The sequence below is a fragment of the Choloepus didactylus genome, chromosome 3, assembly GCF_015220235.1.
Source record: "Choloepus didactylus isolate mChoDid1 chromosome 3, mChoDid1.pri, whole genome shotgun sequence".
In the NCBI taxonomy this organism is placed as follows: Eukaryota; Metazoa; Chordata; class Mammalia; order Pilosa; family Megalonychidae; genus Choloepus; species Choloepus didactylus.
The window spans coordinates 49683929-49696232 of NC_051309.1; the positions used below are offsets into that span (position 1 = coordinate 49683929).

Consider the following 12304-nt stretch of genomic DNA (forward strand, 5'->3'; position numbering starts at 1 on the left):
AGTAAATCATTAATGCATTTAATTAATGAATTAATGCATTAGGCATTAATGCATTAAAATCATTACGCCTATAGCAGGTACTCAAAAAACACTGAATCTCTCTCCTCCCCCACTTTCTTCAGCTTTTTATAGAAACCTGAAGGAAGAATCACAAACCTTTTTTTCTTTTTTTTTAATACTGTACCCTATTGGAGGGGAGGGTAAAATAAATGATGTGGGGGAGATGCAGAATATACTTTCTTTCATGAATATCTGGTTTATTATTTTCTTTCAGTAACTGTCTCCTCAGAAGAAAATAGACTTTTTTTTGATAACTCGGGGTAATTTGGAATGATCCAGGTATAATCCAAAGTAGTACATATTGCTATCAGTGTGTCTCACCTGGGAAAGAATATCTGGCAGTTAGGTTTAAATCACGGGTTTTTAGAATAATCCAGAAATCATACTCTTGGCAGTGAAAACCATGCATAAACATTAATAATCTTTACCTATCCTTTTATAGTTTAGTTTCTTTTTAAAACTCTCTATCAAGGAAAAATTCTGAACTTTATTTTCTAAATTGGAAAAATATGGGTAACATTGATGAGAAATTAACTTGCCTACCAACGTCATGATCACATACTCTGAAACAATAAAGGTACAGATCTCTATTAAAACTATCCAAGAAAGACACATTTTAAGAGAACATAACCCTTTATTTCAGAACAAGTTGCTGGGTTTATTTCGCACTTAGAATCATGAACATATAGATACATTGTAAAATCAAGTTACCTTTGCCACAAACACAAAATGCTCACCAAGAAGGCAGAAGCAGAACAGAAGCCATTACAATCACAAGCAATAAAACTTTATTATACAAAGTTACTACAAATACTTAATGGGTGCAAATAACTGTTATTACAATGATTTACTGAAATCTGAATGATTTCTATTTAGAGAAACTATGTCATTAAAGTCAACGGATTAGCCCTTTCTGCTTCACTGAGTTCCAATTATCATGCACTGGTCTTTACTATTCAGACTTAAGGGATCCAGGTACATTTCTTTGTCCAACAATAAAAATTCAATATTCATTCTAGTCAAATATTTCAGAGATTATTTGAGGATGGGGATCAATCAACTTCTAGTATTTGTCTGGTGCCACTTCACAGTTCTCCTCTCTTTCTCTTTTTGTTCAAATACATTAATTTCCTTCCTTCCTTCCTTTCTTCCTTCCCTTCTTTATTTTTCTTTCTTTAGAAAGTTAGCAGAGAATATTTGAAATGAAATCCCTTTTAATGAGGAAAAATTGTTTTTTTCTTTTTCAATCCAAAGAAACCTGTCTTATGATTTGCACTTCAGGAGATTATCCTCTTTTTTTTTGTTTCCTCCCTAATGTGGGGAAAACATAAGTCAATGCACTGAAAAAACAGGCATTAAATGATTAAAATGTCCAAAGCAACAGCAAACAAGATTATAAATGCATCCAGAATTTCCTTATTCTATTTTAATGTCTATTCACACACAAATATGTATGATTCAATACCGAAATCCCTCCAACACACATTTACTTTATCATTCAGTTAATGTTGCTTGTTGATCAAAGCTTGAGTTCTGCCATTTTGTTCCTTATTCAGGAAACATCTTTCCTCCTACTCCATTTAACTTTTATTGCCAAAGTGCTGACCCACATCCTCTCTCATCTTCTATATTATAGCAGCTTCTAACTGGCTTCTCTTATTCCAAATATCACATACCAATAAAATGAAATTCCTGTGGTTTTAAGCATAGCTCTTTTGTTGTCAAGTATTTTTGTGAACTCTTTATGAATTTACACTATAACTCAGTCCTCTGAACTTAGAATTCTTGTCTCTCTACCAAAGGACCTCAAATTATCCTTCTAGCCTCACCTTTCATTGTCTTCTGCGTGAATCTTAACCTCCATTTAAACTGGAATTCTTATTTGTTTCTGATTTTTTGTTCAAGCTGGTTCTTCTTCCACTGCAAATTGTTCTGTCTGTTAACATCACCTATGGACATATTGAATCCTACAAGCTATCTTCTCCAAACACATGTCCTCCAAGGAACCTTTACAGAGATATCCTTGCTTCCTTAAACTGTATGAATAATCTTCTTATCAGCCTGACTTTTATACGCTCATATTATAAGCTCCTTGAGAGTTCTACCTAGATGGTTCTTTGTACATAGAAACTGCTCCAAAAATATTTTAATTGGGTTGTATTACTTCTAAAGTGTAAACACAAAAAGGCAGAACTGATCTTACATTTACTATAGCAATGCAGTCAATAGTGTTTGGAAACTCCGTTTGGAATGTCTTTCACAGAGACCTGGTAATGGTTTTTGTGACTTTATAATGGCCTGTTAAGGGCTTTCTTGCATTGAAGGATGAGCAACAGAAGTTAATAGCTAGTATGTCTGTCCTTCATTTGGTATAATACTGAGGAGCTTCCCCCAATAAATGCGATGATGTAAGGGAAAGTAGCTTAGCCAGAAATTATTTTCAAAATCATTTAATCAGACAAACCCTAAATGATAAGTATCTATTGTGTCCCTACAACCCCAAGTCTAAGATCAATTAAATAACTGTGAATGTGTTATCTTGCTACAGGAAATTTTGTAAAAGTGAAAAAAGGCACTCATATAGATCTTTGATAAAAGTAGGTTTGTTATTATTCATTTAGTAGGTGTTTATTCAATTAGGTTATTAGGCTTAATTTTTGTCAGACAAATCATCCCTCTAAAGCACCTCTCCTAAAGTCTAAGTACGTGATGCATTTAGTCACAATAACTGACTTGAAATGCATTTTCACTTTTTATAGTTATGGGCCCTTTGGTTTGAGATCCATAGAACTATCAGCCATGCATTTTGATGCCAAATCATTGGCAAGAATCCAGTCCTTAATTTCAGCCTTTCACTTAAGCAAAAATATCTATTTTATAGCCCAATATTGATGATCAGAATCTGAGAACAAACTAAAGGAAAAAAGAACCTGACGATTGCCTGTGTATTTACACATATATACTGTGCTTTAACCTAAAGTTAATCACTTAAAAATATCCTTAATGAAATCTATATTTTCAACTTAAAATAAAATGGGCCCAATGAATCATCTGCTTATTACCACTTATGTTAATTTTATATTTAGTTAGATTTTTCTGGGATATTTTGATCACTTCCTACTGATTTCTCAGGTAATCTGAACTCTGTTTTTTTTCCTCCAGAAAATTTGGCATTATAGGATTTATTTTTAAATGAGCCTAATTTTGTCTATGCAATTCAAGAATAAATTTGATACCCCCATGTCATTATAATTCCATGAGAATAAAATCATGCCAATTGCATTTCTTCTTCTCAGTACTTCTGTATTCTCATCACATATTCAAAGGATGGGTCTATAGGAACTAATATTTTCCCAAATAGTCTAAAATCTTTCTGCTCCCAATTATTCTTCCCATTGTGCTTTCATACTCTTTTGTTCTACGTTAGTGTTAACAGCATTTAGAGCAGACAGGAAACACAAGTCCCAGTCAATACAGTAAACTAAGCCTTGACTCACCAGAGAAAAGGGGGTTTCTATTTTTAATTTTTAAAAATCCTCTCTGAAAATAGTAAAACTCATCATTGAAAGAAGAGATGAACAAGAATTAAACAGCATCCCATTTGAAAATAGACACTATAAAGACAGTTTAAATGCATTTTCACCTTTTCCTTCTCATCCTTAGAAATTATTAAGATTTGTACACCTCTCTCCCTGGTCTGCATATTTAAATAAAACTGCTCAAAATACCACTGGCTTTGAAATAAAGATGTTTGTTTTCATGGTATATACAATGAATTGTATTTAGAAAGGATATTTCATTTTTTTATTAATTTTATTTCCACTTGTAAATATTGTCAACATTTAAAACCAAGTTAAACAATACTAATGAGAAAATTAAGGCTGTTTATGTTAAGCATTTTTAAGTATTCTAAAATGTAGTCATGCTTAGAAATATTTGAAAAAGTCTCCAAATCAAAATTGCGCCACCACAATAATGAGCAGGCTATAGTTATAGCTTAAAACACAGAAATGGCTATAACATTGTTTAGTGAAGTGTTTCATTCTTCATGGGTACTTCTTTCATTCATGCTATATGATGCTCACCTGAAGAACAATCATCAGTTCTCAATATTAAAAAATGAATGCACGGGTAATCTGTAAAAGAATATATATATATACATGGCCAAATTTTTATTTGGCTCTCCATTCAAAAAAGTAGTGTCGGTGGATATTTGGGTATTGTAGTCCAATTCAAACCAATATTTTCAGAGATTTATAAGTAAAGCAAAAAGATTCAGATTTAGATCAGGAGTACAGAAAGAAATATATGTAGTTAAATAAAAACCACCACTGTACTTCAAAAACGTAAGTATAACCATGCAAGAGCCCATTTGCTGTTCTTTCTTATTATTTTGTTGGGGGGGACTATCATATAAAAAACTAGAGTATCACAAGCAGAGGTGATCACTTCCTCCTCATACCTTAAGATAGGGCTTGATCACAACACCTTGATCACAACAATGGCTCTTGTAGATGATAATTTTTAAAAGTTGTCTTCACATGTCTTCATGCTAACCTTAGTGGTTTTTGTAAACAATTTATATGTCAAACTACTTACAAGAATACAATAAGTGAAACCTACATTTAGCTCCTCTCTTAGCAAAAGAGACATTTTGGAAACTATTAGCCCAAAAACTTTACCTATATTGAGACTTTCATTGCTCCCATCTCTGAGAATTTAGAGACTTCCCTCACTCAGGTTCTTTAAACGGTCCTCCAACAAAGCTCTACCTTTAATATGATTTTTGAGACATGCCCCCATTTCTTAGAAAAGAGAACATCTAACCATTTTCAAGGTAGCTGTAAAAACTGATTGGGATCAGAAAACTTAAGAGCTAGAAAAGACATTTTATGACACAGTTCTAAAACTGTTTCTAGAAAATTTCTGGTCCAAAAAATATTAACAGTACATGTGTAAGATCTCCAAATCAAAATGTCAGATAATTCTTTAACTATAATGAATAAACACAAGCACTCTTCCTCATTTTTTTTTCTGTTAATTTAGGGAATGTAACACTTTTGTAGAGTGTAAAGAAAAATTTTGTTTCTCTCTGCATTTAATTTCAGTGTTGGTTAATTAAAACATTTCAGTATTTATCTCTTCATACTTCATAATTGCTATGAATAAGAAAAAAAAAAGGCTAAATGTAGCATTCTTTCTGATTTGTATGTATTTTTTCACCTTGCATTTAAAATAAAAGACTTTGGTGGTTTCCTTCCAAGTTTGTAAATCACCAACTTAAATGTAGCTGAACATCTATTTAATAGTGTATCAGGAAATGGATTAGATTAAAAGACAGGTAAAAATTGATCTTTTCTTAGCCATTAATTGATAGAGGGCTGACAAATAAATAAATTTCATCTTGGGAGGAACACATTTTGCAGATAAATTCAAGAGAATCATGGCTTTATATTTTTAACTATCTGTATTCCAAACAGGCCAGGCAAATAAAACATAACACACAAAAAGCAAATTAATAGTCTTTTCTAGATGTAAAATTCCTACACAAATACTAGGCCTTAGGATTAGTTTCCCATTACAAACAATGATAGATTATATTAAAATAAAACATGTATTAAAATTTGAAACGCAGAACCTATAAACTAAAAATCCTAATATGGAATAAGTAAAATAAAGAAAATTAAAGTAAAAAATATATATATAATGGTATTTTAATATACTGTATTTTGCAGCTAATCTTGTTTGTATAAACTTCATCAATTAAAGTTTTCTCTTTTATCCACCTATGAAAGCCTTAAAATAGTAACATTATTGTTCATATCTTAACCATGGTTTACTGCATCTTAAAGTTAAACTTCATGCTAACTGAAATACAATAGATAATGTTGGATTCAGTTAGATTTATGATTTTTGCCTAGGAAATGGAATTTATAAGTAAAGATAGCCAACCCAATAAACCAGATTAAACAGGGCAAAAGCTGTTGGGAAAAATATTCGTGAATAGGAGTCAATTTTGGCAATGCGTATGTGTATCCTTCCTTCCCTCCAAGATCCTGTTCTGCAATCTTCAAAACAACAGAAGAAACTGGCACAATCTTTACCCTCCAGACATTGATACCCATAATCATCTTCTCCTTGTGGCAGAGAGATGCTGTTCATTGGAATCAGAGTGGATCCAGGCTGGAGACCAGAGGACACCTGAATAAAATGATAAAATGATAAACGAGTTCTTGAGGAAAAAAATGGCATGAAGAAACATCAATTTGTCCCCTCAAGGCAAACTCTAGGGAGACTCATGCAATAAAAATAATTCCACTTTCCAAAAACCAAGTATCAAGTATTCTTTACAATTCTAAACTCTTTTAGATTATCATTTACTTTATAACATCTAACTTAATTTTGTTACTTTCCAGAGCTTATGCAGAAAAGAAATACTGCTTCAAAATGCAATATATCTTCTAATATTAGAAAGCTTAGTCCACCAAAATATTGGCAATATTTTGAGAATATACTGCATCTTTCTATAGTTTATGCTGAAATTTTACCATGATATATACATAGAGACATGTTTGCCATTATATGTTATGTTATATTATTTATTTATTTTATTTGTAATGAAAATAACAAGCAAGAGTACATTTTGATAATGCAGAAAAACTTTGAGAAGCTGTGCTGTGGGAACAGATAAAAAAGTTATGGGTTTTGTAGTAGGAGATAGCCATAGGTACCATATTTGGGAAAGGGAATGTGAGGGACTTAAACCTCAACTTCGGGAGAAAATGGGTCTTCAAAATTTTACTCATTCTACTGCTGCAGCTATACTCATTGTTGAAATTAATATTGGCACCTTCTTTTTTGTGATGGCTGTGGTGAAAATGTTTTATAACATGTAAAATGCTCCATGCTCCATCTCAACCAATAATAATAGATATTATTATTGTTAGGATTATTGGGGACACATGAAATTAATCTTTTCTTTTTAATAATTCAATTTCACTGAGATGTATTCACATACCATGCAGTCATAAAAAGTGTACAATTGTTCACAGCACCACCATATAGTTGTGCATCCATCACCAAAATTAATTTTTGAACATTTTCATTACCACACACACAAAAGTAATAAGAATAAAAATTAAAATAAAAAAAGAACAATTAAAGTAAAAAGAACAGTGGGTGCTTTTTTTTTTTTTTTTTTGCCCCCGTTTTTCTACTCATTGAAATTAATCTTTTATGCTACTGGGTTCTGAATAATAATTTAAATAATTTTTAAAAATTATTATAAATGAAGTAGTTGAAGGCAGTGCCAGAGTACTGCAGGCAAGCACTTTGGAGACAGGCCTGGACTGAAATTTTAGATCTGCCCAATAGAATTATGTAAACTTGGACAGGATACGCGACTGCTCTTTGCCCTTGTGACTTCTGCTGCACTACACTCATGATAATAACAACCTAGATTTGTTTGGTGATTTAATGAGACGATGCTCAAAAGCATCATAGTTTGAAACAGTAGGTACTATTGTCAGTAGATTACTGTTGTGATTAATGGTCAGGGTTACTGTTTGGTTGCTGAAGAGGATATATTACAATTGGCTACAAAAAAATGTGCTAATAAACAAATAGCATGAAAAAAACAAACAAAATCTGGAACTCATAAAAAATGCTACTGGTAAGAAAACATTAAGGAACTCTTGGATAAAATTACAAGAAAAATGTGAATGAATATTGTAAGCTTAGTAATACTTCATCCTTCAGAACTTTTGCATATGTCAAAGATTATTTTAATATGTGAATCTTACTAACTTATTATGCTCATTATAACCAGTGTTTTTAAAAATACAAACAGCAAATATGTTTAAGTTATAAAAGTTGTTTTAGCCTGATGATAATAAATTCTTTCTAGTGAAAATGCTTATAACAGTTTTTTCATCCTAAGTTTTCAAATGGATAAACTTTAAAGCAATGAAAATTAAACACTGTATGGAAAATATTTTAAAAATCATTAAAGAATTTCTTGAAATTTGGACCTTTATTCAAACCCATTTTATTTCTATGAAAGAAACATGGAATCTGAGCCACCAAATATTAAAAATTCAGTAGATACAAAAAGAAGTAAAAAACACATTTAGGATATTTTTAAAAGATAAAAGCATCATGCAGGTTAACATGTCCGTATAACAAACAAAATGTGCAGCCAGAAGATAAGCAGCAATGCCCTAAATACAAATAAATCCATTCCTACACTTGTTTAGATGTATCATAAAATACAGAGACACTATATTATTAAAGATTAATGACATCTTTTGAGGATGGCATGTGGGAACACTTGACTGGATTATTTCCTAAATTTTAGTGGAGTATTAAAATTACACACACCAAAAGACAGACAACTTGGAATTCACTTCCTTGTCACTTAATACCGAAATAGCATATGTTCAAATGATACCACAGTGAAAAATGATTAAAATATGAGTTTGTTAGTTTGACAACTTCAAGGTTATGTAGCTTAAAATATATTCTATATATCATTCAGCACTGCCATAAATGAAAATACAGTGTGTTTTCAGAAGATATCAGTTGTGTATGAGAGGAATGATTAAAGTGTGCAAAAAATGGAGAAAAACCCAATGTGGTTCAATTTAAAAATAGACTAATCTCTAGTGGTCAAATATCATAGAAAGGTTATATTGGTGTGACAGTTCGACAGCTTTCTGGTAAACTAAAGAGCCCCTCCAAAAATACTAAAATAAAACAACTGAAAACCAAATACAAATTAATACCTTGAGAGAAACTGCATTTCAATGAATGACTGAAGTGAACAGAAATGAACTTTACATATGTTGTGATAAATAGGCAAAGTGCTGACTCAATATCAATAAAATAAAGATTGCTGACACACAAATCTGTGACCTGGTAATGACTGAAAGATTAATTGGAAGAATATACATATTTCAAACCTTATTTATCTGAGGAGCAATGCAACCTATATTACACATCTAGAAATTTCTCAAGTACAGCCCCTGCTCACCCAAAAAGTAGGAAACACTGAACAACTTGAAAAAAATAATTTTAAGAGACATACAATATTTTTAGAAATAGATACCCTTCTCGCTATTAAAGATACGTGTGTGAAGTTCTACATTAACTATTATATTACTTATATATAAACATATAGTTAAATATGTAAAATATATTTAAACATCATGACATGGACTAAAGTCATACAATTATTAAATGGTAAATAAAATATTTACATAGAAATAATATTGCTAGGTGTGTATTTTATATACATTTACAATTTACTATTTACACTATATAATATCATCTAGGTTATTAAGTATAAGTAATATAAATAGCAAACATTATAAGATGCCATTAATATTATGAAATATTGACTAATATTGCTCTTATTAATTTTCCATTTGAAACACTGAATGTGAAAATGTCAGCCTAAGCACAGGTTTAGGTTTGTTCCATCTCTATTTCATAAAATAATATTTAAATATCAATAAGGATGTGCAAAAGTTAAAAATTCCACATCAGTGTCACAAATAGACATGGAGTGGAGGAGTGAATCTGGGTGTTGGGGGCTATCAATCAGCATGTCAGAGATTGTGATGAATTTCTGAAGACAGAACAGATGCAAATAGGCCAATAGATAGAGTAGATCAAAGGAAGCCACAGCTCAGAAGCAGCTCAGGAAATGGGAACATGAGTGTGGGAGCATTTTTTCCTAGGAAGGCCACAGAGAAACTCACTCTAAAGTAGGGAGAATGGAAATGGTAACTGAAATGGAAAACATGGCATTACTTAAATGTCCATCTCTAGAACAGTCTGTTGGAACTACTGTTCTCCTACTGTGCATGCAGAGAGAAGTAGAGATGCTAACATATTGGTGTTTGCTCATGGTTAGAATAATTTCTCAAAACAACAACAACAACAAACATTTTATGCTTTCACCCCTGAGAAGATTAGGGTTTCTTATGTTGGTAATGTAATGCCCCATTAGTTCTAGTAAAGCTCTTATCATCCAATCACTTGGAGTGCATGCATGCATGGTTGAAAGCAATCTGAACCCATGCTCCCCATGCCTCATATGAGAGTGAAATCTGATAACTGCACAACTTGACGGTTACACAACAAGTTTTCAGAGCCTATTGGGGAGGAATCATCAAGAATAAGGTGAAGAGTAACAGTTATTGCCTCCAGTAATTTAGGGAACAAGAGAACACTTATTTCCACTCAGCCATACTTGAGGAGAAATGCAGCCATTTAAAAAAAATTAGAACAAACAAGTAGAAATTAAGAGCTCTCAGAAATTCAAAAAATTATTGCAAATAAAAAATCCAAAAACTTAAAATAAAATTTTGAGAAAATCTTCCACAATAGTTAGAAAAAATAAATGACTAGATGAGCGATAAGACAAAAAGAAAATCTGAAATACGTGGATTATTATTTTAAGAGGTATAAAAATCATCCAATAAATGCTTTGGAAGAGGAAACAGTATTCAGTGGAAACATTGATTTTTTATTCATAGTCTTAGGAATAAAAAATAGAAACATTAAGTAAAAAAGGAGGACAAAAAAATGCATACTGATCCTTAAAAAATTCTTTCTGCCATGGAGAAACACATGCTGCTGAAAACTTTCATGTGAGAATATAAAAAGATTTACCTACAAAGTATAAAATCAGATTGACATTAGAATTAGTCATGCTAATGAAATAAGAAATAGAGATTCAAGAGTATCACTTAAAGCTCAAAAATTAACCAAAATATTAATTTTCAACAGCAAGATAATATATTGAAGGAAAGAATATGAAATGATAGAAGATACGGTTTTTCAATCTTTCTTGCCATAATAGATACTTTGAAATTTGGTACTCTAATAATTAAAGTCCAATTGAAATAATCTTCAGAGAAAAATAAAAACAGATGGTTAAAACATGGTTAATTCTGAAGATCTGGAACAATGGTGGGGAGTGGAGAATTTTTCTTTTCATTTGTACTCTTAATATATGTATATATTGTTGGTGTTGTCTATTTTTCGCAGCCGTATGCATGCCTTACTATTAAAAGTACTTGCTTTTTTTTTAAATGAGAGTTTTATTCAATTACTGCACAGGTCCCTTTAAGCTGTAATAATCTGTGGTGTTTTCAGTAGGAAGAGAAATATAAAGGAGCAATATTTGTAAACGAAGGTAGAAAAATAAATACAGTTTGTGGTACACGTACAGCTCCAGAGAAACATCACACGACCATTGTCACCACTGATATTCAATGGTTACTTTGTTGAAAACATCCCACCATCCACTGACTCCACAATTATTTAAATAACCACCTTGATATCTTTCACACACCACACCAATATCACGTAATCCCTTTTGGGATTTTGCCAAATACCGTTACAAGAAAGAAGCTTTATAATTTTTGAAACTATTGATAACAGCTTTTCATTATTCTGGTACTCTGAAAAGTAGACGTATGTTTATTCATATAAAAATGCACTGACAGAAAATAAGATCTTTGCAGAAAAGGGGACTTTGCAGGATTAAGAAAACTCTCTTACATATTATCACCACCTTAATGCCCTGATTTAGGCTCTCCGTAATACATTGCTTCGTAAACTATTGTGACAGTCTCCAAATTTATTTTCCAGGTTCTTCTGACATTCAAGTATATACTCTATGTCATTTTCAATTATCTTTCAAATATATAGAACTAAATATGCCATTCTGCTTAAAAACATTCACTCTTCACCACGCCTGTGATGACAAAATCCAAATTTCTTTGCATGACACTGAAGACTTTGTATAGCCTAGCCATAAACTATATTCTTCCCTCAACCTGTGTTATTTCCTTTCCTAAGATTTTTATTCTCCAGACCAGCACTGCCTGACAGAACTTTCAGTGATGATGGGCTTTCCAATAGGATAACCACTAGTCATATATGGCTATTTAGTACTTGAAATGTGCCTGGTGCTACCAAGATAATGAATTTTAAATTTTAATTTAAATTTTAAATTTTAATTTTAAATTTTAAATTTAAATTTTAATTTTAAATTAATATAACTATATATGGCTAGTGGCTACCATACTGGACCACACAGCTCGAGAAACATACCAGTTTAATTTTCATTCTCATATGTAAGTCTGAACTCAGCTCATGTTTACCCCTGTCTTAAATGTTCCTCCTAACTTGTTCTCCTAAAACTTCAACTTATCCGTCAAGGAACTACTTC

At 31.6% G+C, this 12304-nt stretch overlaps 1 protein-coding gene across 2 annotated transcripts in view; it reads right to left on the reverse strand.

Annotated features, from left to right (window-relative positions):
- Positions 1-698: 698 nt before the first annotated feature.
- The window catches only part of GABRG1 (gamma-aminobutyric acid type A receptor subunit gamma1), a 100022-nt gene continuing 88416 nt past the window's right edge, over positions 699-12304 (reverse strand). For both annotated transcript variants that reach the window (XM_037829717.1, XM_037829718.1), the window contains one exon: positions 699-6261. In XM_037829717.1, coding sequence (XP_037685645.1) covers positions 5992-6261 — 270 coding nt within the window. In that variant the 3' untranslated portion in view covers positions 699-5991. The remainder of the gene's footprint in view (positions 6262-12304) is intronic.